Here is a 25,139-nt window from a genome sequence, read left to right as displayed (position 1 = left end):
CCTCTGTGCTCTCCCGGGTGCCCGACAGGCTGGGGACAGATGGGCTCCGGGCAGGGCTGGCTCTGACCTCAGTGCCACCCAGTGCACCATCCCCACAGGGGCAGCAGCACAGCCCAGGGACCCCCAGAGGGACAGGCTACATCTGAGGACAAAGGTCATTCTGGCCATCACCTTTAAGGGAGTAGAGGACACAAAGCGACTCAGAGAGGAGTCGCTGGCCCCTTCCTGACTGGAGCATCATCTGAGCAGGGAGTACAACAGCCTCGGCCTCTGGCCGTCCACACCCTCTCCAGGCACCCTGGGCCTTATGTATCTCTTGGAGGAAGGACTAAGCTCTGCCTGGGACCTGGACCTCCCTCCAGGGCAAGGCTAAGGACTACACAACCTTTGGCCCCAGTTGTTGGTGTCAAAAGCCTTCCCTGGGCTGGGGCTATAGCTCAGTTGGTAGAGTGCTTGCCTTGCAAGCACAAGGCCCTGGGTTCAATTCCCGGCACCTCGAAAAAAAAACAAGAAAAAAAAAAACCTTCCCTCTGCTGTGTGCTCCCCACAGGGACCCAGGCCTGTGCACATTCCAAGCCTGAGTTTTGCAACAGTCTTCTTGGGTCCAGCTTCCTATGCTTGGAAAGCCTTCCTGGAAGGAAAGGTGCCCTCCAGCGGCTCGAGGCTGTGCCTGAGGAGGGCACGCTGAGGAAGCCCTGCTCCAAACTCTGCAGCTTGAGCTCCAGTTCTTACTTCAGACCCAGAACCAACAGGGTGGGCAGCAGTCTTGTACATTCTGGGGACCTAGAATGGGTCAGTCCTGGGATTGTCCTGCTCTCCCAAATAGCCTGCCTTCCAGGAAGAACTGGCTTCTCAGTGGAAGCTCGGGGAGAGCTGTCCTGCATCTGTCCTGCTCTGGCCAGCCCTGCACACTTGGCCCAGGGCCTGGCAGAGCAGAAGCCTGGAAAACTTATGTTGACTGATTGCATGACATACGAGGTCCACAGACTGCCTCGTTTGAAGAGCTCCAGATGTACATAGAACTGTCCTGCGTCCCTGGCTCACAGAGTTGGGTGGCCCAGCAGGGTTGTATAACACTGGCAAATCCCAAAAGATGGTTCTGGAATAACTGGTAGGACTGAGAGCTCAACCTGCGTGGACAGTGTGGCTTAAGGAGGAGCCACTGAGTCACGATTGTTTCAAAAAGACCGCAACCGGCTGTTAAAAGAAGCACGCCAGAAAGGAACGTATGAAGAAGTATTTTAATAGCTCAAACTCAAAGTCATCGCGCTCCCAGTTCTGAAGAGATTCCTAAAAGAGGGACTTGGTCATCTTGGAAGCCAGCGTCCACCCACCCGTGGTCTCTGTGCATCCACCTCCTCTGGGTGCTGACTCAGAGGAAAGCAGAACATGCCAGGACTGTTCTGGCTCCTGTGGGCCTTCCTCTTATCTACACAATGTGTCAATTGCATTAGTTGGACTAAGACGATGACTCAGTTAAAGGACGAGACAGATGTTGACTGTCTAAGCAGGAAGAGCCCAAGCTGGCAAGATAAAGCACGCTGCATACATGGGGTACAGAAGGGCGGAGCTTCTGCCTGAAGATCTGCAACATTACATTTGTTTTGCCTGAAAACTATCAAGAAGGATTCTGTTGGCCAGGGCATTTCCACTGAACAAGCAAAATGGCGGTCAAAAGTCCTGGGTATGCCGTGCCACCAGCCCAGAGTCCTCGTGCATTGTCCACTGGAGTCTCTGAGGGAAACATGAAGCCCAGCTCATGCCTCTGCCTAGGGATCGATTTCTTCGGGAATCACTGTAATCATAATGTCTTCGTTGCCCCTGCGGACAACCATGTTCAGGGTATTTTCTTTTTTAATGACGTCACTGACGTCATTGGCGGAGACCACCGACTGTCCGTTGATGCTGATTATGACGTCGTTCTCCTTGAGACCACCACTGCAACACAAGGGAAACACAATGGTAAAGTTTCCGTTCCTCCTGGTCTAACTTCACATCAACAGAGGCACAGCTCAGAACCGAAAGGCCCAGAGTGAACGGGTGTGAGTTGAATTCAGGAGAGGATGACTTTAAATCACCCGTGCACTCCTCCCGAGATTCATAGGCCAAAAATCATCAATCATGGCAGAGATTCCTATGGTACTTGTGTGACACTATGACAGACTGACACCAAAGGGAGCAAGGATGTGTTAGGTACCATCTGCCACACACTGTGACCAAATTACTTGTAGTGAGTTGCAACCCAGAGAACAATTTCTTCAGGATGGGCAAATGCTTCCCTTAGGAGACACTTCCTCCACATGCTCCAGCTGCAACTTTAGCTCACATATGACAGAGTCAATAAGCTGTCATGGTACAGAATAGAGGACATGGACACAAACCCAAATAAATACAATTTTCTCATACTAGACAAAGGGGCCAAAAATATGCAATGGAGAAAAGATAGCCTCTTCAACAAATGGTGCTGGGAAAACTGGAAAACCATATGCAACAGAATGAAATTAAACCCCTATCTCTCACCCTGCACAAAACTCAACTCAAAATGGATCAAGGACCTTGGAATCAGACCAGAGACCCTGCGTCTTATAGAAGAAAAAGTAGGTCCAAACCTTCAACTTGTTGGCTTAGGATCAGACTTCCTTAACAGGGCTCCCATAGTACAAGAAATAAAAGCAAGAATCAACAACTGGGATCGATTCAAACTAAAAAGCTTTCTCTCAGCAAAGGAAACTATCAGCAATGTGAAGAGAGAGCCTACAGAGTGGGAGAAAATCTTTGCCACTCATACTTCAGATAGAGCACTAATTTCCAGAATTTATAAAGAACTCAAAAAACTCTACACCAAGAATACAAATAATCCAATCATCAAATGGGCTAAGGAAATGAACAGACACTTCACAGAAGAAGATGTACAAGCAATCAACAGAATACATGAAAAAATGTTCAACATCTCTAGTAATAAGAGAAATGCAAATTAAAACTACCCTAAGATTCTATCTCACCCCAATTAGAATGGTGATTATCAAGAACACAAGCAACAATAGGTGTTGGTGAGGATGTGGGGAAAAAGGTACACTCATACATTGCTAGTGGGGTTGCAAATTAGTGCAGTCACTCTGGAAAGCAGTGTGGAGATTCCTCAGAAAGCTTGGAATGGAAACACCATTTGACACAGCTATCCCACTCCTTGGCCTATACCCAAAGGACTTAAAATCAGCATACTACAGAGATACAGCCACATCAATGTTCATTGCTGCTCAATTCACCATAGCCAGATTGTGGAACCAACCTAGATGTCCTTCAATTGATGAATGGATAAAGAAACTGTGGCATATATATACAATGGAATATTACTCCAACATAAAGAATGATAAAATTATGACATTTGCAGGCAAATGGATGAAATTGGAGAATATCATGCTAAGTGAGATAAGCCAATCTCAAAAAACTAAAGGACGAATGATCTCGCTGATAAGCGGATGAGGACATATAATGGAGGGTGGGAGGGGTTAGCATTAGGGTTAGGGTTAGGTTTAAGGTTAGGGTTAAGGAGGGTGGTAAGAATGGAGGAAGGAAGGACTATATAGAGGGAAAAGAGGGGTGGGAAGGGTGGGGGAAGGGGAAAAAATAACAATGAATCAAACAACATTACCCTATGTAAATTTATGATTACACAAATGGTATGCCTTGACTCCATGTACAAATAGAAAAACAACATGTATCCCATTTGTTTACAATCAAAAAAAAAAAAAAATAAGCTGTCATGGTCCTTTGTGGTCTGGTGCAGGGATCTGCAAACTTTTCCCATAAAAGGTCAGATAGCAAATTTTTGGACATTCAGTCTCTGCTGCAGCAACATAAAAACCACCATAGACGATCTGTAATCGAATGGGCTGTATTCCAACAAAGCATTTGTAGACACTGATATTTGCATTTCATATCATTTTCACATGTCACAAAATACTATGGTACTTTGGAATATTTTCAGCTATGTAAAAATGCAAACATCGCTCTCAGTGCACGGGTCACAGGAGAGCAGGCAGCGGGCCAGGTCTGCCTCCAGACGGCTCTGCAGTCCTATACTCCTCTCTGGATGTTATGTCAGTGCAGGTCACGAGCCCTGACTGCTGACTGAGAGACTTCTCTCACGTTGCTTTGATGTCACCGGGGTCACGCTTCTAGAGGTACTGACAGGGGCGGCCCAACTGGTCCTGAGGTCTTGGGGACCCGGTTCCATGAACCTCTCTCCCTAGTCAGCCTTCCCAGACTCCTGAAAAGCCTGCTCTTTTCTTCCTACCTGGATGATCCTAGGGAAGCAGGGACCTTGGAAGGCAGAAAATGCCCTTCCGTGAATGAGTCCTGCTCCCAACCAGATCAGATGACCTGGCTGACCTGGACCACATTTGTCAAGGGTGGACACAATCATCTGAGCCAGTATAAAAAGAACACTGCTCCCTGGGGACATCAGAAGAAAGAAGACACTTGGCACTCACGCTTCTGCTGGGGTGTCGGGAATCACTTCGATGATGTAGGCTCCCGAGAGCACGTCAGGGAAGTCTCGGTGGCGATCCTTCAACTCTTTGGCTTTGCTGCCCCCGAGAAAAAGACGCGAGTTAACATTAAGTACCAACGGGTTTCCTCTGCTGACACCACCTCTCACCGAGATCCCCTATTGTCCCCTAGCCCTACATAAATTCCCTCGAGAGTTCCAACTCTACTTTAAAATTGCCCACCTACTAGAGTCAAAGGTTTATTATGTAATAGCAAGGAAGCACTTGATTCTTATTACTACTATTATTTATTAATTAGTTAATAGCAGTTACCACTGAAGGAGCAGTACAGTCTAGTGGTTGGCCTGGTCTACTTTCTATCTCTGCCGTTTGCTATCTGTGCTACCACGGGCAACTGCTTGATCTCTCTGTGTCTTTGTTTCCTCAGTTACACGATGGGGCTAGCGACATGGGTTGTTATGAGGCTCAGATGAGGCCGGCTGGGAAAGGCACCCAACCCAGTTCTTGGCACAGAGTAGACACAGGAAGAGTCACGGAGGCTGGTGACGGTGGCCACCGCTCACAGAGCCAAACCTGGCTGCCCTAGGAACACCTGCACCCCTCTCCTCATCCCGGGGAGGCCTGAGCACCTAGGGTCACAGCTGGGAGCATCAGAGCTGGGAAGCCAGGCTCCACAGCCTACGCTCCTTCCCTACACCCCCCTCTTTGGTTCCAGAAATAAAAAACTGGGTGATTTTAATCTTGGAAAACCATCCCATCTTCTGGAATGCTAAAGAAGGTGCAGCCATTCAAAACATGTATCAAAATGTGCTAACAGTGACAACCAGCTAGTAACAAAGCCACGTGTCTGTGAATGTGATCTGTTCTCTGCTACTCAGCTCCCGCCATGCGGGGGGTGGGGGGCAGGCACCACTCGTGAGCTCACCCCCGTCCTACCCAGGTTCACCCTGCAGCTCACCACACGCCTGGTAACAGGCAGGAAAACAAGCCCATCAGTCATCGGCATCCCTGGCTGGGCCGCCCTGGCATTCCTACAGCCTCAGCCCACGGCCGCAAGGCCAAGGAGAGGCAGGTGCTCGGGGCTGGGCGGGTGCGTGGGGAACTCCCGGAATGTGGTTTCAACAGAGCAAGTGGCGAGAGGGAGGCCTGAGCGCGGGCCCGCCTGCGTTCAGGAGGACTTCAGAGGAGGCAGAGACCAGAGAACGAGAGAAAGCGGATGCCACAAAGCAGCAGGCCAGGCCACAGCCCCAGCTCTCCCGGTGTGATTAAGTTCCGAGCAGAAACTGAGACGTCGTTAGGCCAGTGGTGCCAGCCTTGTGAAATTCGGGGTTCCCTGGATGACGGACAGGCACAGACTCCTGCTTACCCACCTGGATGTGAGGGACATCATTCGGATACCTATGTACTTCTTCTTGGTGATGGCTTTCCCTGGTGTGACAACAAAGCAACAACGGGTCAGCCCGGTCGGCAGGGGTGGTGGGGACACAGGAGCCAGGTGCTGATGCCCCAGTGGGCAGCACGAGGGCCGGGCCAGAGGGGCACCGCCTGAGGCTGGGTCGCAGGCTGGTCTAGACTCCTGCCTGCTAAGGGACCTCAGAAAAGTCCCTCCGTCTCAGTTGTGGACAAAACCCGAGGAGTCCTCACTGTCTCCTCCTGACCCCTGGCCCTCCCCCAGGTGCTCTACGCCCCCGCCCCCTCCACTCTGCCCTGGGCTGAGTCCAGCGTCTCTCCTCTGGAGGTCGGCCAGAGCCTGCCTCTTAACTGGCCTCCAGCTTCTACCCCCACCCCACAAGCCCCTCCCAGCTGGCGGCCAGAGTGGCCTGTCCTTCCAGTGACAGCAGCCCTTCACCAGCCTCCCTGTTCCCATGCAGTTAAGATGCAGCCCAGGCCTGGCACCTGGGCTGCGTGAGCCTCACTCCTGACCCTGGCCAGCTTCCCACACCCACTCTGTGTGACTGCTCATGGCCACTCGAGGGCCCAAGTGCCTGCTGACTGTGCCCGGTCCACTTTCCTCTGTCTACACTGCCCTGCCCCTCCCCCCACCTCACACCCTGGCTCCTTCTCACCGGGTCTGGATTGGGAGGGTCTCCCAGCCACAGTGTCTCCTCGGTCAGCCCTGCCCGTCCCTCCCCGCCATCCATCCACCCTGCCTCATTTTCTTGGGGCACTCGTTGCTATGTGATGTTTGTTCGCTGCAGCTGCTGCCCCCCCCACCAAAACACAAACATCACACCTGCAAGGGGCCTGGGGGCTGCCCACACCCAGCCCCCAGCCTCCTCAGAGCAGGCGGATGCACAGACCTCTGCAAAATGAATCACCTCCCTGATTTTCAGTTTTCTCGTCATGGAATGGGACCATTGATTCCTACCTAATGAGTCAAAGGAATCAAGTGATGTAATGACAATCGATACAATGCCCAGAAGTCACCTGGGCTCATGTCTGGGACATAGTAGATTGAGAACCAGATGAAATTTCCATGATCACAGGGCAAAAATGGTCAAGTATCTGTGAGCTGGTACCAGGGGTGGTAGTGTGCATTCTCTCTCAATTCCTGATAGGAGTCTACTTGGCTGGTTTTTAGGGACTGCCATTGTGCCCTGCCCCATATCCAAGGGGCAGTAAAGTTTCAGGACTGATGTCCGAGGTCCCCAAGCTCTCTTGCTTACCTTTGGCCTGCCGGTCATGGGACTCGGTTAGGAACTTCTTGATCTTGTCAGATGGAATTGCAAAGGAGATTCCAGCCGTCACCTTCAGGGTGTTGATTCCAATCACCTCCCCGTCCTGAAAAACCAAGAGAAATGGCTTACTGAGTCCGTGGGCTTGGCAGCCGGTACACCAGCGAGTGGAGAGTTTGTGTGAAAGGAGCCTTTGAAAACTGTACCCCATAAATTTGTGCAATGAAAATGAGAATTAATGAAAAAGAAGAACTGGGGAGACCAGCAGGAGGACGTGCCCAGGCAGTGGGGAGAAAGGCATCGGGACACGGGGGCAGCATGAGCCTCGCTCAGTTTCAGAATCAACACATACCCCAGGCCGGAACTCGGGCCACGCACCGAGCACAGTTTCCAAACCCACAATGTTTGCTCCCTTGAAAGCGAATGCATTCCCAAAATCTCTGACTCTTAAGGTGGCGCCCACTCCTTCCTGCCTCTCCCATTTCCAGGGACCTTGAGGCAACTGCTGATGTCAGGTGAAACCACCTTAGAGCCAGGAAAGTGGGTCTCCACTGGCAGCAGTGCCCACGGAGGCAGAGGATGGGGCGGGGCACAGTCGCCTCCTAGCTTCCTCCGCAGGGAAGGGAAAGTCGCCCGGGCGGGATCCATCACCGCTCAGGCACTCGCTGCAAGTGCTGAGTGGGACCCTACCCAGGCCTGGCCAGAGGTGGCCTTGACTCCTCCACCTCTAAGCGGCCCTGAGCTGCCCTGAGCTGCCCGGCTCTGACAGTCTGCAACTCCAGGCTCTGCTTTCCACGCTCAAGGATTTAAGGACAGAGGGCGGCTCCTCTTCATTCCTGCAGGTCTTGAGGAAGGGCTCCTGGCCCGGGAGAGCTGTCCCAGCTTCACTCCCCTGGGGACTGGATCTGGAGGAGGTGCTTCCTATGACCGGCAGCTCTGCTGAGACCTGCAGCACAAAGCTGCTCCCTCAGTGGCCGGGACCAAACACGGACTCCACCACGTGTCCCAGGGTCTTACGTTCCCAGCCTCAACTCCAGCAGGCAGGCCCTACTACTTCCAGAAAAGGAGTGCAGGGCAACATGCAGAGAGACAGCACGTTCAGAGCTCACTTTAAAACAACGGACAACATGTTTTGGCACGTTCGTGTTCAGAGAGAAATTAAAACGGCATGTTCACAGATAAAAACAAGTATGGCGTGGCACTGCCAGGCCTTACCAGGTTCACCAAGGGGCCTCCGGAGTTGCCATACTGAAATGAAGCAGAAACAGAGAGGTCAGAGTTGCGTCATGACGTGCTTCAGTCTGTCCGCGCCTGGCAGCTTCTGAGCAGGCCTGGAGCGTGGGGTACGGTTCTCCCCTGAGACTTGTAACACTTTTTGGAAAGTTTAGGATTTGCGAGAGACGGGGAATTTCGGGCCCTCAGACCCAGAGGCCCTACATTATCTAACCCCGCTTTCTCCCCCTGGGATGAGGCCGGCTGCCCTCTCGCTTCAGGATCACAGGGTCCAAATCCGCACAGTCCCCTTGGTAAGACCCCTGCCTGCTGCTGGGGCCGGAATCCAGACGGTTTGTTCTGGTCCTAGAACCTCAGGGAGATTGCAAGAAAGCGTGGAGAATAAAACCTACGAGAGGCAGAGACTGCACAAAACACCGTTTCTTACTTCTTAGAAACGGGGGAATTGCTTTTCAGAAACAAAGAAGAGAAATGGGGTGTTCGAGACAGTCTGTTTCTGAAAGTGCATGGAGAGTTCCGGCCTCCAGAGCGGGCGCGGGATGGCGCAGGCCCGGCACTGGGGCTGTGGCAAGCACGGTGGTCAGAGGGCAGAGCTCAGGCCACCTGGAGGCTACAGGGCCTGTGAAATGAGTGCCCTTTCTACCAGAAAGGGAGGCCCCGTGCATCCTCAAGGTGCCCAAGGGGCCTGTGGGCAGGGCAGTCAGTCACCCTGCTTGGACAGGATGAGGATCTCCACCCCACGCCCTCTGGCAGACCTAAGGCCCCTTCTGTAGGGTGGCAGGGATTGCTCTGGGGCGGCCAACCCTCCGTATTCCTCTGACTTAGGGGCTCAAAGGGCACCTCAGTGCTACGAGGGTCCTGACTCAACGCCTGGCTTCTAAGCCTGACTTTCCTCTGGCCAAGCCTGCCCAGTCCCCAGCGGGTGGAGGGGGCAGGGAACCCAGCTCACGTTGATGATGGCATCTGTCTGGATGTAGTCCATGTCCGAGTTCCGGAGCCCAAGCTCTTTGCCGCCTCGCTGGGTGGTGCTGACGATCCCTGTGGTGACCGTGTTTTGAAGGGAAAACGGGCTCCCGATGGCGACCACGAACTCCCCTGGCCGCAGCTCCGAGGAGCGGCCGAGCAGCAGGACCGGCAGCTTCCCCTGCAACCACAGGGCGGGCATTGCTGTTTGCTTCACTTGACAAGATGGATAAACGCACAGACACGGTGGAGCCCCAAGCAGTGACAGGCTCGGAAGCACCAAGCCCCTTGGGGAGCTGGGCTCAGGACCAGCATGCCTTTCTGGGTGCAAGGGAACCCACTTAACCCACATGTCACGCGCTGAGGGGACAAGTGAACACTGAGGCCAGACACCACGGAAAAGGCAACGGAGGCTATCCTGGGGTCTCATCACGCCTTGAAGCGCTCAGCACACACTTGCTCTGAAACCTTCAAGGCAGACGACAGAGGGAGATGAACCAGGTTTAGCATTTAGGACAAGACTTCTGTTGGAGGGCAAAGGCCCAGGCAGGAGCCTGAGCCCACACCACCTCTGGGCAAGCAGAGGAACCTGCCCACGTCTCGTGCACACTCCTCCCGAGGCCGGAGGATGGGGGGCCCTGCCACCAGGCACTTGCTGACTTGCTGGGTGGGCACCTTTGCCAAGAATGGGTCGTGCTAGTGAGGCACAGGGATGGCCAGGGGCCAGCAGCATCCAGGACCTGAGTGGTGGGCTGTCTCTCCTGTCCTGAGAGGTCCCCAGCTCCATCTCTGTTCCCCAGCCTGGGAGGGAGCCCAGCCCCAGCGCCCTATGAAGGCTTCATGAAGTTGGAAGCTCCAAACAGCTCTTCAGAATGAGTCAGGGCCCAATCAAGGTCTCCTAGAGTCCCGGAGTTCAAGGGGCTAGAAGAAGGTCCCGGGCCTCCCTGTTCCATCAGGGGACCTTCAGGCTCTCTCCCCTCCTGTCTCTGGACAGCCAAGCAACCTCCTGAGCTCCGAGCTCCCTCCACTTCCCTGAGTCTGCCATGGACCAGGCCAGAAAGCAGAGCTGAGGCCTGGTGCTGAGGGCAGCACAGGAGTCCTTGCGTGTGTCCACTTTGAAACAGAGGCCAAGGGCTCAGCTGGGCAGAGGTGGGCCGCTCTAGCATCTCCTTTGCAGGTCAGGGCGACACCTGCAGATAACTGGGGCCATCGCTATGCCCATTTAACAAAGCAGGACCTACAGTACTTGAGACAGAGGTTCATCCCCAGGACTGCGCGTCCGACTGGACCCTCCTGTCCACTACACAGCATCCCCGCCCAAAACACCCAACAAGGATGATGCTGGCTGAGAAGACTCATGGAGGAAGAAAGGAATGTAGAGGGATGTGAGACCTATCGTGACTTTAGGAGACCGGGAGGAGGAGGAGGACGCCCATCAGTTCACAGACACAAGGCCAAGGAGAACACCAGCCCTGGCGACGAGCACGGACAGGGCCAGACTGCCATGCTCAGATCCTGCCTGAGCTGCAACCCCTCGGGCCTGCAGTTGCCACATCTGGACAGTGAGCATAATGAGGTCACCTGTTTCACTGTCTACTGTGAGAATCAAGGGACCGAGGGTCAGGGCTGCATCAGCATCAGCTGAGCCAGGTGCTGACCATTGTTAACTGGGGTCCCTGCAAACTCCATGGGGAAATTGCACCGTCTATGCTGCCACAGGCCAGAGCACGTCACCTTGCAAGGCACAGCTCCGCCCTGACTGTGACCCTTCCCCGTGGGGTCGCCTGAGGCCAGAGCCTGCGGCATTCCCCACGCTCCTTAGCGTCCTTAGCGTCCAAGGCAGGCGGCGAGCTCAGTCTTGTGTGTTTATCTGGGCCCGCGCCAGGGGCCTGTGCCAGGAATGACTTCAGCAAGCACAGTGGAGCAGGGCAGGACCGGGGGCTGCTGATGTGCACTTGGCCTCTCCCCAAGGGATGGCCTTGAAGGACAGGCATGAGTGGCAGAGGCTGCTGGGGCAGGTCAGCCTGCCATCAAAAGAAAGGGAGCTGCAGGCAGGTCAAGGTGAGACACCAAAGGGGCTCAGACACAAACAGAAGGGGCGAGGCAGGGCTCATCTCAACCATGTAGCTCACGCCCCACACTGGCCACCCCTCCACCTCCTGGGAAGGGAGCCAGGAGCAGGCTCCATGTCTCGGGGTACTAGACAGCAGAGACCTGGACGACTCTGTCCATCACTTCTGTTCCACAGTCTGAGCTCCAGCTAGAGGCTGCTGGGAAGGGGACAAATGCTGTGGGAGAAGCTAAGGGGACGGGGCATTCGTCCCACGAGACAAGGTGATCCAGCCTGCCTGCTGTCCATCCACACTCCCTGGGAGGGCCAGGCCTCCAGGGGACGCTGCCAGCTGCCACAATGGGCCCAGAGCACTCCATGAACAAGCCTGGGCTGAGTGCAGGAGAGTCGTCCTCACCGGCACAGCTACACGGGCTTGAGAAAGGACACCAGCCAGGACAGCCCAGCGAGTCCCCGCAGAGGAGGGAGCACGTTGCGCTGGTGGACCACACCAACTGTCATCTCCGTCTATGTCCTTATTCACTGGGGTGTCATAGGTCATGAGAGTGATCTTAGGACAGGAGAAGCAGACGGGATGGCCAGAGGGAGAGGAGGTCTGGTCACAGAAACCCTGAGTTCACGTGAAAGGAACGAGCCTGCCCGGTGACAAAGCACTTCTGTGACACCGTTAGAACTCAGAACATAGTTCTCCCGTTTTACAGATGTGGAAACTGAGCTGAGCTGGAGGAACTTCTCACAGCCAACCAGCAGCCGGGCTCAGCAAGAGAGCAGCTTCCCAACTCTGGACCTGCACTTCCAGCTCTAATTCCCACACTTCTAATTATAGGCAGAATTCCCTGCAAGGGACGGCTGGCGCTGAGACACAGGCCGGGACAGCTTCACGCTCGCCACGAGGCCAAGCTGCCTCTGCTCTGCACAGGTGTTGGCCGGTTGCAAGACCCTGGCCTTTCAGCCTCCTTCAAATCCAAGTGGGGCTCACTCTCAGCCACGATCCTCGCCCCGGGCCTGCCTGCTCACAGCTCTCTGCTGGCCAAATTCCTGCTCAGTAATTGAGCTTTTCACTCCATCACCGTCTAGACATTCGCTCCACGGGGGGATGGGGGAGAAGAAATGCACAGATGGCTGAAAGGCACAGCCAGGCTCTGGTCTTGACCTGCTGAAGCTGCACAGCACCTGGGGTCCGCTCTGCCCCTGCTCTGGGGCCCCAGGCTGCTTCTTGCACCACCCACATCAAAGGCGTCCCAAGGCTCCTGGCGGCAGACACTTTGTCTGCAGCTCCCTTTGAAGCAGCACCAGCCACGGGCCATCCCCAAGATGCCAGCCCTCTCCCAACAGCCACTTCGCCCCTCTCACCAAGCCTCCCGGCACACCTGTGCACACCTGCGCACACCTGCAGAGGGACCAGGGTGAGCGTCCAGCCCCCTCGTGTCACCTGAGGAGGCCATGGCACTCATCAGAGTCTCACACTCTGTGGGGACAGAAAAACGCAACTTGGGGACACACGAGAGTCGTGAGGTGGAAAAGCAAAGCTCTGAGGCTACACGTGTCACTGCAGAGGCAAGAAGGTGACTTCGGGCGCCAGCAGGAGGGCCAGCAGCTCACATGAGTCCTTGCACGGCCCATTCTCACGGCCTCACGCGCACCCGGGGGGAACAGGAGCCGCAGTAGAGAAGGGGCATCTAGGAGGAGGGTGTGCCCAGTCACAGCTGCGGGGCATTCCCGACACTCAGGGGTGTCCTCAGAGCCAGAGATGGACCTGAAGAGAGCATCAACCATGGCACCTGGGTGGGCAGGACATGGCCAGCCCGCCAGGTGGAGAATCAGCAGGGGCTGGTGGCAGAGGCCTGGACGGGGAGCATGGGCCATGTCTATAGAATGACCAGATACAGCCTCAGGCAGGAGACTAATTATGCAGGGGATCTAATGCCAGTGCGTGGAAGGACTTGGTCCAAGCAGGATTAAAGAAGGCCCTGACTGCCTCTTTAGATCACAACCACAAGCAGGCCGGACAGCTTCACCAACAGGAAACCCCACCCACCCGGAAGAACCGTCTCATGGACACTGTCTCCACGCACTGCACCGGGGCCCTGAAGGCCCAGGCACCCACCTCCTCCAGCCTTCCTAACCGGTGGACAGAGGCACAGACAAGCCACCAGGGCCCACGGAGTAGAAGGGGACAGAGTCCATCTTCCTTGCCAAAGGCAGCTCAGTCCAGAATCTCCCAGAAGGTCCAAGCATATATCACTATTGGAAAAGATCTGTGCTTACTAGTTAGAGTGTCTTCAGTCATGAATAAAGAAAACCCGGCTTAAGATGGACCAGAGAGTCACCTGTCCCAGGGCAGTGGGGCCAGGGCTGGTAGCTTCAAAGCCTCGAAGACACATCAAGAACAAGACTCCTTCCGTCTCAGCTCCAGGCTGTCCTCATGGTTGCAAGACAGTCAACGAGGCCTCAGAAAAGCAAGGAAACTCCAGAGGTGCCTCGGCTGGCTCCTGACAGGGCGTCACAGCTCCCAGGCCTAAGGCCCCCTCCAGCACCCTCTGACAAGGGGTGTGAGCCTAAGAGGCACTCGGAGCTCTGCTGGTGAGGACAAAGGCTGAAGGAGGGGAGAACGGCCGCCTGGAAGGGAAGATCGCACACAGCATCCAGGCGTGTTCAGGAAGGTCTCCGAGAAGGTCGTACTAGTCCATGCGTGCTCTTTTCCCCAGGGGTGGGGACGGAAGGAGCAATCTGCCTAAAAGGAAACAGTGGTCCCAAAATGTCCATGGGGGCCTTGTGCCTGGACTGGGTCACTGTGGCCAGGCCCACTCCTGGCGCACCCACCCTGAGCTTCCCCCTCATCTCCTCCTGCTCTGTCGCTCACACGGCCTTTACCACAACTGCTCTGCAGGACAGACAGGGACAGACTGCGTGCCGACGCACTGAGGGGGGGCCGAAGCTCAGCCCCAGACCCTCACTCCAGCTGTTCTCACCAGCCCAACACCAGACGCTCAGGCTCAGGGCCGGCCAGCAAGGAAGGAGCCGGCCAGCTCAGTCACTCCACAGAGGAAGGTGACCAGGTAGGTGTAACAGAACAGGGCCAGGGAGGCGTTAGGAACAGAGACCAGTGAATGGCGTCCTCGTGGTAGCCCACGGCTCCTCTTGGGAGCCCCTGCAACTGGCCAATCCCTGGCGGGGGTAGAGACAGGCCGGTGCCATGGCCTTGGTTTTGAGGGCTGTATGTGTGGCCTCCACACCTGAACCCTGGATGAGCCCTCACTGCCAAAACTCTCCGGGGCAGGAGCACAGGGCCTGTGCTGAGTGAGGAGCTGATGGCTCACTTGGACTCAGGGTGACAGCAGTGAAGGCCCAGGCGACACCTGTGGGTGCACACGAGCCCCTCAGCCTCCCCTGTCCAGGCAGCAGGGCATCTGGGTTTGGTCACTCTGGGACCCTGGCTGCTTACTTGACTTCTCTGAGTCTGGGTTCACCTGCCTCTAAAATGGGGGAGCTGAGCCTGCCGAGAGCCAGTGGTCATCTCAGCCCTGGCAATTAGAGCTCTTTTCAGAAGACTTGGTTGTTCCCAAAAATTCTATCAGTAGAAAATAGTTAAATGGATTAAGATCGAAATGGCACTAGGAGCCCTAGGAAATCTTTTGTCATACAACTTCGAATGGGGTCCGATGATCCAGGCAAACTCCTACAGCAGGAGAGGAAAGGGGACTCCTGGATCCTCCAGGTGGTGGCTTGGTCAGCAGTCCTCCTGGGAGGAGCACACACAGACAGGACCACCACGAGTCGGGCTTCTGCTGGGGGTTTTGCCTAACTACCTGCAGTTGCTCACTGCAACCTCACCCCTTGAAGCTTGGAGAGCAGAGCATTAAGCAACCAGTAACACCAGAACTAAAGGAAAGCTGGCCCTCTGTTTCTAACCTCATGAGCCAAGCCGGTCCCTTCTCTCTCTCCTTTGAAAACGACACAGTGCTCCTCGGTTACAGAAATGTTTTTGTTGCTGAGTCTGCAGAATCCACTCTGTCCGCCAGCCGCCCAGCACGCTCATTTTCAGGGGCTGGAGCTTCCAGACTGTCCCTGCGTCGGGTGAAGTTTGCTCCAAAGGCTAATGTTGCAGCCACTGGCTGCTACTCAAGTGAGTGATTCAATGCGCCTTCTGGAAACATTTATGCGAAGCTTTCATTTTCTTTAAGAAATATGCGACAGAGGAAACAGCATGTCCCCTGTACCCAGCAAGCAGCTCGCATGCCTCCTACGGAAAACAGACTTGTGTGGAGGAGCCGCAGGAGCACTCGAGACCCAAGGACCCACTGGAGAGAGGCGACAGCGCTCCAACCTGGGTAAGAAGGGCCAGAGCACACCATCAGCGAGGAAGGCTGGTGGCTTCGTGCACTTCCCACCAAAGGAGATAAAGACTTGCCAAGACGGTCACAGCATTCAGGAACCAGTACGCGTGCCCCTTGTTCATAAAGTGGGTTAACAGTGGCGTTAAAGGCACTAAAATACAGAACTCTTCCTTTCTTCCATTTTCTTTCTCCACTGACCTTGATGGTTTCTATTTGCTAGTTAATATCACGGTCCTTCCAGAACAAAGATACTCACAGGGCAGCAAGGCACCAAGGGGGCCTGGCAACTCAGTGCTCCACCAGCTAGGGACATGACATTGTGCCCTCACTGGGGGTGGGGAAGTGGAGCCCAGCATCTCTCCCTTCCAAAGACCACCTGTCACAACCCACAGACATGGATGACCCAAAGGGAACGGGCACCTCTGTGCCAGGACGCATTAGGCACCTGGATTAGGACGGGAGAAGCTTGCCCCTGCCAGTGGCCCACAGGATACACCGGGACATAGTCAGCCCGAGCCCCACACCAACGCTGCCACCAGTGGCAATGATGGCTGCACAGAGGTAAGAGAGAAGGTCAGGCAGGGTCGGGGCCCTGGGAGGCAGAGAGCGGGAAGGCCAAGGACCAGGTGGAAGAAAGCGGAGGAGGAATCATGGCTGAGCCAGGCTCCAAGCCCTCCGGGAGCATTCCTGGCTCCCTGAAAGATTAGCCCACGACACAAATTCAAAGACAGAATTAGGATGGTGACCTGGGCCCAGAGTGGGTTGTGTGCATGGGTCACACGCCCACAAAGTCGGCCCTGCCGGGGTAGGAGGTGGCAGACTGAGAGTGAGCGGCTTGGGATTCGGGTTAGCGGGATGCGGGTTATCGTGAGGACTACGTCAGGAGTGTGATGTCGTCGCGGTCGAGGGTGGCTCGACCAGTGGAGGCAGGTCGAGGAGCTGGGAGCCCAGGCAGGAGGGGCCTGCTGACCGGCACCTCAGCACGCGGGGCTCAGGGGAAAGCTGTCAACCAGGCCCCGTGGTCCCGCTTGTTCTTGCTGTCCAGGGATGGAGTGGAAAGGAAGTGGGAAGCGGGGAGGCGGGGAGAGGGAAGGGAAGTGAGGAGGTGGAGGGCGAGAGGAGAGAGCAGAGGACGGCCAGCTCTGTGAACTCAGAGAGCAGAGGAAAGGACAGCACCTTCCTGCCCGCTGTTTACAACATACCATAATATTTAGTCTCCTGTGAGATATCAAGAAATGTTTGCCATTTCAAAAGCCTCTTACTCATCTTCAAGCCACCACATGTCAACAGTTCCCTACGGAGGCCCAGCAGCCAGTGACTGCATACATCCTGAGGCATCCAGAGAAGGAAAAGCACCGTCCCGGTCAGGTCCAGGGTTTGTCTGCTCCACACTCCGTGTCTTTGATCCATTCCCTTCTGTCACTGACCTCAGCAGGCTGCCCCGCTACAGCCGTGCTTGGCCATGGCAGATGCTCAATAAATATTTGTGAGATCAATGAATGACTGAGTGAATAAATGAGAAAGGGAACCAGTCAGATCTCAAAAGTCCATCAAAAAAGCGGGCGATACTTGGGTTGGCTGAGCCTGGCATTTCGGTCTGGGCAACGTGACTCATGAGGCCTGGTTTGTAGCTGTCCACACAGTGGCAAGCAGGGCTCAGCTTCAACCTGCCAGCTGTGAGTGGCGCATTCGGCTGTGCTCCTGCCCCATCTGGTGAGCGCAGCGTCCAGCTCAGCGCAGCCTCACGGCGTCTGCCGACTGAACCGAGGGCACCCTGGCTCCTGTGACTCGAGCACTTAAGTGGTCACGCAGGGAAGCTGCTTGGGATGCAGCATAGTTTTTGACGTATTTTTAAATGTTTTAAAAGATGTATAATCTCCTGTAGATAAAAGAAACTTGAGATGGTCAATGACCAAGGGCACAAATTAATTAAATGTGTATTCAAAACCACATGGGACATAGGGAGGCCAATGGATTCTGAGAGCTGCCTGGTATATACACAAAACAAAGACGGAAATACCACGCATCACATGCTCCAGTTACCAGATTCCACTGCCTCATTTAACAAAAGTGACTTGTTAATTAGCATGATTATTAGAATCATCAGTCCTCGATTCACTAAAAGGTCTTATTTCTCCCTTGTCACTGAGAGAGGTCTGGACGGTTTTAGGAAAACAGTCATAGGAGACTCCATCCTTCTGCTGTGAGTGAAAGGTAGCCAGGTCATTATGAATCCTTTGTATTTTCAAACTCTTGGGAAATTGACTACAAGACCTGGGAGCTTTCTAGAGTATGAGCAGGAATCCCAAAACACCAAGGCCAATAAGAAATAGACAATACACAGCAACTAACCAGAAACATCGGCTTTCATTCTGGAAGGTTCTAATAAACTCACTGGAAAATAACAGTGTACATATGGTCCAAGACCCAGGTCCTCCAGGCTTGGCATGAAAGGAGAATTGAGTAACTCCATCCACAATGCTCATCCTCACCACTGTCCCTGTGGCCAGCTTTCTCCGTCCTCCCCATCTCAGCGGGGGTGTCCCTTTCTCACAGAAGCTCCCCTGTCCACACCATCTCCGGAGGCCTTGCCAAACCCAATGCCTCTCCCCCTTCCCTCTGTCTCCTTCATTGCACTTCACCCGTTTCCCACACCAGACCTTCATCACCATGCTTTTTCCCACGTTGCTACATCCTCAGCTCCTCATAGAGCACTTGGCCAAGACAGATGCTCACCAAGCATTTATGAAACCAGCAAATGAATCAGGAAAAACTGACTTTAAAAGATCTAGTAGGATCTTAAAGTCAGATAATAATCTGTAAAATACTGTGGAATTGCAGCAAACTCCTTCCTACCCAAAATCACAAAGCAATGGGCAAATACAAGGCCTCTACTTTATCCGACAAGAACAAAGCTCCATCTTTAGCAAAGAAGCACAGTTCCTGGGCTGGGGAGATAGCTCAGCTGGTAGAGTGCTCGCCTCGCAAGCACAAGGCCCTGAGTTCGATCCCCAGTACCGCAAAAAAAAAAAAAAAAAAAAAAAAGGCACAGTTCCTTCCAAGAGAAAGAGCCAACAAAACCAGCTCCTCTGCCCCTTCCCCTGGCCACTTAGCATTTCACCTCACTTGGTTCTTATAGGGATCACATCTTAGCCACTTTCAGCTCCTCTAGGACAAGGTCATTGTCTACCAGTGGGGTTGGCAGGCTTTTTTGTGTAGTGCCAGAAAGCAAACGATTTTGGCTTCACAGTCTCCATTCCAAGTATCCAACCCTGCTGGTAAAGGACAAAAGGAGCCACAGACTCCTCATGAATGAAGGAGCATGACTGTGTGTCAGTAAAACTTTATTTACAAAAACAGGCAGAGGGCAGACTTGGACTGCAGGGTCTGTTCTGGCCCTGGGCTCTAACACACTGTCTGCACCTGCAGACTCAAGTCCCCACAGCCAGGACCTGGGAACTGCTCTGTCAGAACCGTGAGTGACAGTCTGCATCTCATTCCCTAAGAAGAGCGCCAGCGTGGAAAAGGCATTGCCATATTAAGAGAAAAACACGAGCCAAAGAATTTCCTTAACAATCAAAGAAGTTCTTGAAACGGGGCCAGAAAATACACAGGGCTCCAGTTCAGAGGGTTTGGGGAACTGAAATGCTTTCCCAAGCCAAAAAGAACAGGATCAGAGCGAGGAGGAACCCCGACCCCGTTCACCTCTGGACAAAGGCCGGCACGGGGGATGAAAGCCAGCCTCCACTCGCTGTCTGGACTCCCATCCCTCATGAAATATTCATTCCCACCTCTCTAAAAACGGTAAAAATCAATTTGGTAATAGGAGCCACATGACGTCAGCGGAGTCTCTGGCGACTGCAGCAGAGGGGACGGGAGCCTTCTGAACACCACAAAGACGGTGGTGCAGAGGGAGCGGGGGAAGGATCCAGAATGGAAAAACACAGAAACAAAATAAGAGGGTAACTGCAGAGTGTGCATTCCAGGCTCCCGGCTGCTCCAGGGACACCGGCGACGGCTCCAGAGGCTGCACGGCCTCCGCTATCTGGCCGGCTTGGGCAGCTCATGCGTCTTAGTCAGCGCCCTCTGACGATCAGTTTGCCTGGGGAGAACCAGCATGAGTCACGCTGAGCACCGCGCCACCCCCTCCTTGGCCATCGCCTTGTCCCCAGAGTCTGCCTGGACCCTCCTCACTGAGATAACTCAGGGCAGATTCACCACGCGCCGGGCCACATTCTGAGAGCTGGGCCTGGAGAGACTTGGATGTGAAAGGCCCAGTGTCCTCACTGCCCCCACCCCAAAGTGACCCCGGTCTGAACTTCATGATCAGGTGTCAGCCGTCCCGCCCGTCAGCAAGCTCGAGGTAAAAAGACCCTCTGCAAACAGAGTGCCCCAGTCCTCAGGCTGTGCTGAGGCCACTTCAAACAGGCCTGAGGGAGTCGCCGGCCTGAAGGTGGCCAGGGACCAGCACAGGTCTGAGGGGAAGAAGAAAGCCACCTCACAGGATTCGACACAGCTGCTTGCAAATATTTACCTGGTGGCCAGCGTCAGTGACCAGCACCCACAGGAAACCTCTCCGCCTCATCAGCGCTTGAGTTACCCAAGACCACAGATCCACAGCAGCACCGGCAAAGCGCTGGGCAGCCGGGTGGAGGCAAGGGCTGTGCGCCGTCAAACCCCAGCACCAACAAAGACGTGCAATAAAGGAAGCCACCAACCTGCAGTCCCAGCCCCGGGGAAGGCCGACACAGGAGCATCACTCAAGGCCAGTCTGGGCAACAGAGACCCATCTCTACATGAATTATTAAATAAGCTGATTATAAATCGTGATAAAGAGACGAGGAGGGATGAGAGAGGGTCCGTCTCTAGCCTTTGTGCCCACAGCGAGGGCTGGTGTTCAGGGGCGGCAGTGTGGGGAGCTATGTCACGTAGGGGGTCAGGAAGCGACATCCCTGGGGTCTAAAGCAGGATGCGATGGCAGAGCTGAAGGACAGGGAGGGCCCAGGGGAAGGAGATGCCCAAGGCCGGGGGTGGATGGGCAGAGCGGGTGAGGAGCGAGCAGAAAGGGAGCTTCAGATGAGTAGGAGGGCCCCAGTAAGGAGTGGGAAATCCACAAAGCTTCGGCATAGGATGGGCTGGACACTCCGAAAGAACCAGCACAGCTGGAAAAACAGCAAAACAAAAGTAACTTTCCCCTCTTACCTCCTCAGGACCTCCCTTGTACTCCTGCCCTGCCTCCTAGCCCAAAGAAACCAAGAGCTCCCTTCCCCTTCTCTCCACCCCACCCCCATATCTGCCTCTCTCTAAGCTGCTCAGGAAAAAGAAATGCTAGATAGCGGTGAGGACAAACGCTGGACGGAGTTAAAAATGCTCTGCACACATGGCCGGTGGCTCATGCTGAGCACCTCTGGAGACAGCTTGTATCCCGAGCTGAACTAGTTTGCCCTCAAAGCTGCTTTCTATTAAAGTGTTTACATGCACACTGTCCCTGCTTCCTGGGACTGCACTCCTCCAGGCGGCCGCTGGCCCCGTTGAGGGTCCCAAGGAAAGGGGACTTTCAACCCTAGGACAGCACTGTAGAAAGTGATGCCTGGCCAAGTGGGAGGGCTGGGCCCGTAGGGGACCCCCTCTCTCCTCCAGTGTGGGGGAAAGAGGGGGCTCCTCGGTGGACTGCTCCCCAAAGTTCTGCAGGGTCTCAACACGGCAGGCAGTGTGGGTGCACACGTGTCTGCTCAGCAGAGAGAAGCGGAAAAGGATTCTTTGGTCACAAGCCCAGAAACAGCTCTGGGCCTGCAAGCCAGGCAAGTGCAAGGCCCAGGAGATGGGAGGGGCCGCCAGAGGTGGGGGGGCCGCAAAGCACAGAGCTGTGCCCCCCTGTGGGGTGGGGGCGCGCCGTGGCTCCACCAGCCTCCCTCTGTGGGCAGCACCCCCATGTGGCCGGCAATTCCAAGGGAACATCTGCTGGCCCTAACTGGGTCACGTGACCATACCTTGGCCATGGTAGCCACGGGGACAGATGTCCAGGCACCTTCCATTTCCCCGTAAGTGTCAAGAATGCCACATTCGAAGGGCAACAGCAGTGTGAGTGGTGGGGAACCCCTTGGTAACCCATGACGCCACCGAGGAATCCCAACCGTGAGCCACCAAGTCACTGGGCCCGTGGATGTGGCAGCTGGCCACACTATCTTCATGGGGCTCTTCATAGATGGCCCTGGGGAGACCGGGCCATAGTCTTTCATTTCCAGGTGCCACCGTGAACAAGTTCCTCCCTAGGGCCCAACTCTGAGGCTCCGTCCCATCTGCTGCCCACCTCACACCTACGCCATCAGGCGCCGACCCGACGGGTGAGTCTGTGCTGGGATTCATTCACCCAGGTGGACTGAGACTCCTGACAAGCCGGACTGCTGCCCACCCCCACCGCCACCACCTAACTCCCATCAAAACAAGGGGACAAAAGAGAAAAGGCTGGAAGAGATGTCTTTTCTCTCCCTACTTCCAACTAATCAGCAAAAAAGAAGAAAAAATAAAAAAGCAGTTTAGTCAGTGGAAACCAGGCTTTTGTGTGGGTGTCTGCAATTTAATATCCTTTCATTTCCGATTCCATTTTGAAATGCCACATCAGTTCGATTTTAAAATTTCAAACACCCTTTTTTGAGGGTTTGCAACACATGCCACACAGCATACTGCTGGCTACACAGCTGGGTTCCCAGGGACAGCAGAGTCGTGTCCGAAGCCTTCTGCACAGCTCGCCGATTGGAGCGTCCGCGTTTTGCCTGGACGTGCCAGGGATGACACGAGACTCCAGTCTCCACTTTGGCTCAAAATCCGAGAAGGAGATCCCTGGGCCAGGAGCAACTGCACGGAATGCACCCACGCATTCCAAACACGAAATTACTCTGCGGGGACAGAGCACACACCGTGCAGGCCAGCACCCTGCCTGTAGACACCCGGTCCCCATGCTGGCCAGCCTCCAGGGACTCAGAGGGGCTGAAAGTCCCACGTGTGGCCACAGCCCGTGCTATTCTGGCTGGCCTCCTTCCGGCGAGACGACCACGGCCCGCACACCTAACTCGAGGAGTGCTAAATGGGGATGCACCAGCCTTCCTGCGGGCTATTTAGAGTGAGCTGTCCCATCACCCAGAGGCCAAGCTCTATCCCTGAGCTCACGGCCATGGGCTGGGGCACTTGCAGAGCTGCAGCCTGGCTGCCCAGGAGGCTGGGGTAATTAAGTGCAGCTCTGTGGCTTCAGATAGATCACTCTCTGAGCCCTGTTTCTCCCTCTATAAAATGGGGATGGTGCAGCTATCTTGCACACATGTTAGAAATGAAGGCAGGGCCTGGCCCAATTATCTGTGACTAAGAAACACATTTTGAAAGATGAGCTGTTGCTAGAAATTCCACAGTAATCTACCAGAAATAACGCACGATTGTGATCTCACTAAAGGCCACTTACTCACACGAGCACAGCCTGGATCTATCCTGAGCTTCTCCGGCCTGTGCCGGGATGCACTGCCTCAGAGGGTAAGGGAACATGCAGAAAAGTAGGCATAGTATCTGTCAAAGCTGGTGGTTTTCTGAAAAGCTGGCTGTGAAGGAGCCTGGGAAGGAGCAGCAGCCTGGTGCTGTTGAAAAATAAATCAATAAAATGAAAGAATCAGAATCCAGAATCCTACGCCCAAACTGAACACAGAACTAGCTCCATCGAACAGCCAGAAGAACAGCCCGTGAACGCCACACCTGTCTGTCTCCAGAGGCAACACCCAGGGGAAGCAAGAGGGGAGCTGGGCCAGACCCCCACCCCGCTCACAGTCCAGGGTCCCTTCCAGGACCAGCCTCAGGATTCCAGCTGACCCCGAGTCCTCCTTCCATCTGAGGTCTAGAAAACTGTAAGGAGGTGAAGAAACCAGAAAAAGCAAGTTCACTGCACTTGGCACACAGCAAAGTAATGCTCCATAATCAACTGATGATGAGTGAGAATTTTTGATGATCCAACAAGAACCGGATTTAGTTTCAGACATGAAGACTTTGCTAAGAAATCTACAGAACAAAAATGACTGCAAGGGGAATATTCAAACAGAAATCATTTCCTTTTTTTGTTTTTGTTTTGTTTTTTGGTGCTGGGGACCAAACCCAGGGCTGCATGCACGCCAGGGAAACTCTACCATTAGGTCGTATTCCCAAGACCAAATGCATTTTCAAATACAACATGCCCCAAATTGAGCTCGATCTGTTTAGGCTTTGAATCCCACTCCCACCCCCGCCAAAACAAACAAACAAACAAAAAACTCTGGAACAGTCAGAGAATTCTAAGTTGAGCAAATATTGCAGTTCCCCCCCACCTTGGGCAGGTGAACATTAGCATATTAAAGACTCTGAGAAATTCTGTAAAGAAGAAATCCATTAGCTAGCTTTGTTTTAATTGAAGGTTTCTGAGGTTCCCTAGGTCCTTTTCCTTTTGAGGTACTGAGAATGAAACCCAGGGCTTGTTCATGCCAACAAGTGCTCTCTTCCTGAGCTATTTATCCATCGCCAAAACTGAGTTTGAGGATTGCCTGAAACACATCTAGTTGAGAAGACCTGGTTTGTTTTCAAAGTAGGGTTTGTGTTTCAAAGATGGCTCATTCTTAAACCCAGCACACTTTATACTACATTGTGAACAACTAAGATACCCATGGAGACAGACAAAAAATTTTAACAGATGCCTCTCCTTGAGATCCTAGGACTTCGGATCCCTGGTGCCTTTGCCATGTCTGGGTTTGGCCTAGATCTTGGCCAGGACGTCTCAGAACCGGGCTCTGCAGGTGAGAGCGCTCTCAGGGACACAGGAGCTGCTCACCTGGTGGTCAATCTTGATAAGAGCGATGTCTGCCTTTTCATCCACGTCCTTGATTTTGGCTTCATAGGTGGCTCCACTTTTCAGCTCGACTTTGACCCGGTGCTTGTTGGTCACCACGTGGGCATTTGTCACGATCAGTCCATCTTCCGACACGATAAACCCAGACCCGCTGGCCACTGGCACCTCCCTCTTAGAGAAGGGGAGCCTGGAACCAAAGGATAGAAGTTAAGCCCCAAACACCCAGAGCCGGGCACCGCAGCCCACTGAGGACTGACTCTGTGTGACACACACGTGGCAATCGCTGCTTAAGAGTCTAAAAACTAAACGTCATGCCAATTTTTGCAACACATCAAAAAATTCCACTTAGAAAATATTCTTAGGGAATCTCTTCAGAGCCAGACATTCTTAAAACATCTGAAGGGTCAAGAATGTACATTTAAATAGTCAAATGGAAAAATGTCCTAAGGCAGGAGCATTTATCATAACACAGGAATCTATTCAGTGACACTCTGA

At 54.1% G+C, this 25,139-nt stretch overlaps 1 protein-coding gene across 1 annotated transcript in view; it reads right to left on the bottom strand.

Annotated features, from left to right (window-relative positions):
- Positions 1–1,227: 1,227 nt before the first annotated feature.
- Positions 1,228–25,139, bottom strand: part of Htra1 (HtrA serine peptidase 1) — a 46,524-nt gene continuing 22,612 nt past the window's right edge. The window contains exons 3-9 of the mRNA XM_047553898.1: positions 24,627–24,831; positions 9,369–9,563; positions 8,402–8,434; positions 7,178–7,292; positions 5,882–5,939; positions 4,494–4,589; positions 1,228–1,938 (exon numbers count right to left, since the gene is read on the bottom strand). Of these exons, the coding sequence (XP_047409854.1) occupies positions 1,770–1,938; positions 4,494–4,589; positions 5,882–5,939; positions 7,178–7,292; positions 8,402–8,434; positions 9,369–9,563; positions 24,627–24,831 (871 nt within the window). The 3' untranslated portion in view covers positions 1,228–1,769. The remainder of the gene's footprint in view (positions 1,939–4,493; positions 4,590–5,881; positions 5,940–7,177; positions 7,293–8,401; positions 8,435–9,368; positions 9,564–24,626; positions 24,832–25,139) is intronic.

The sequence above is a fragment of the Sciurus carolinensis genome, chromosome 5 (assembly GCF_902686445.1).
Source record: "Sciurus carolinensis chromosome 5, mSciCar1.2, whole genome shotgun sequence".
Taxonomy (NCBI): Eukaryota; Metazoa; Chordata; class Mammalia; order Rodentia; family Sciuridae; genus Sciurus; species Sciurus carolinensis.
The sequence above is the reverse complement of the archived record's forward strand: the minus strand, read 5'-3'. Positions and strand labels throughout refer to the sequence as shown.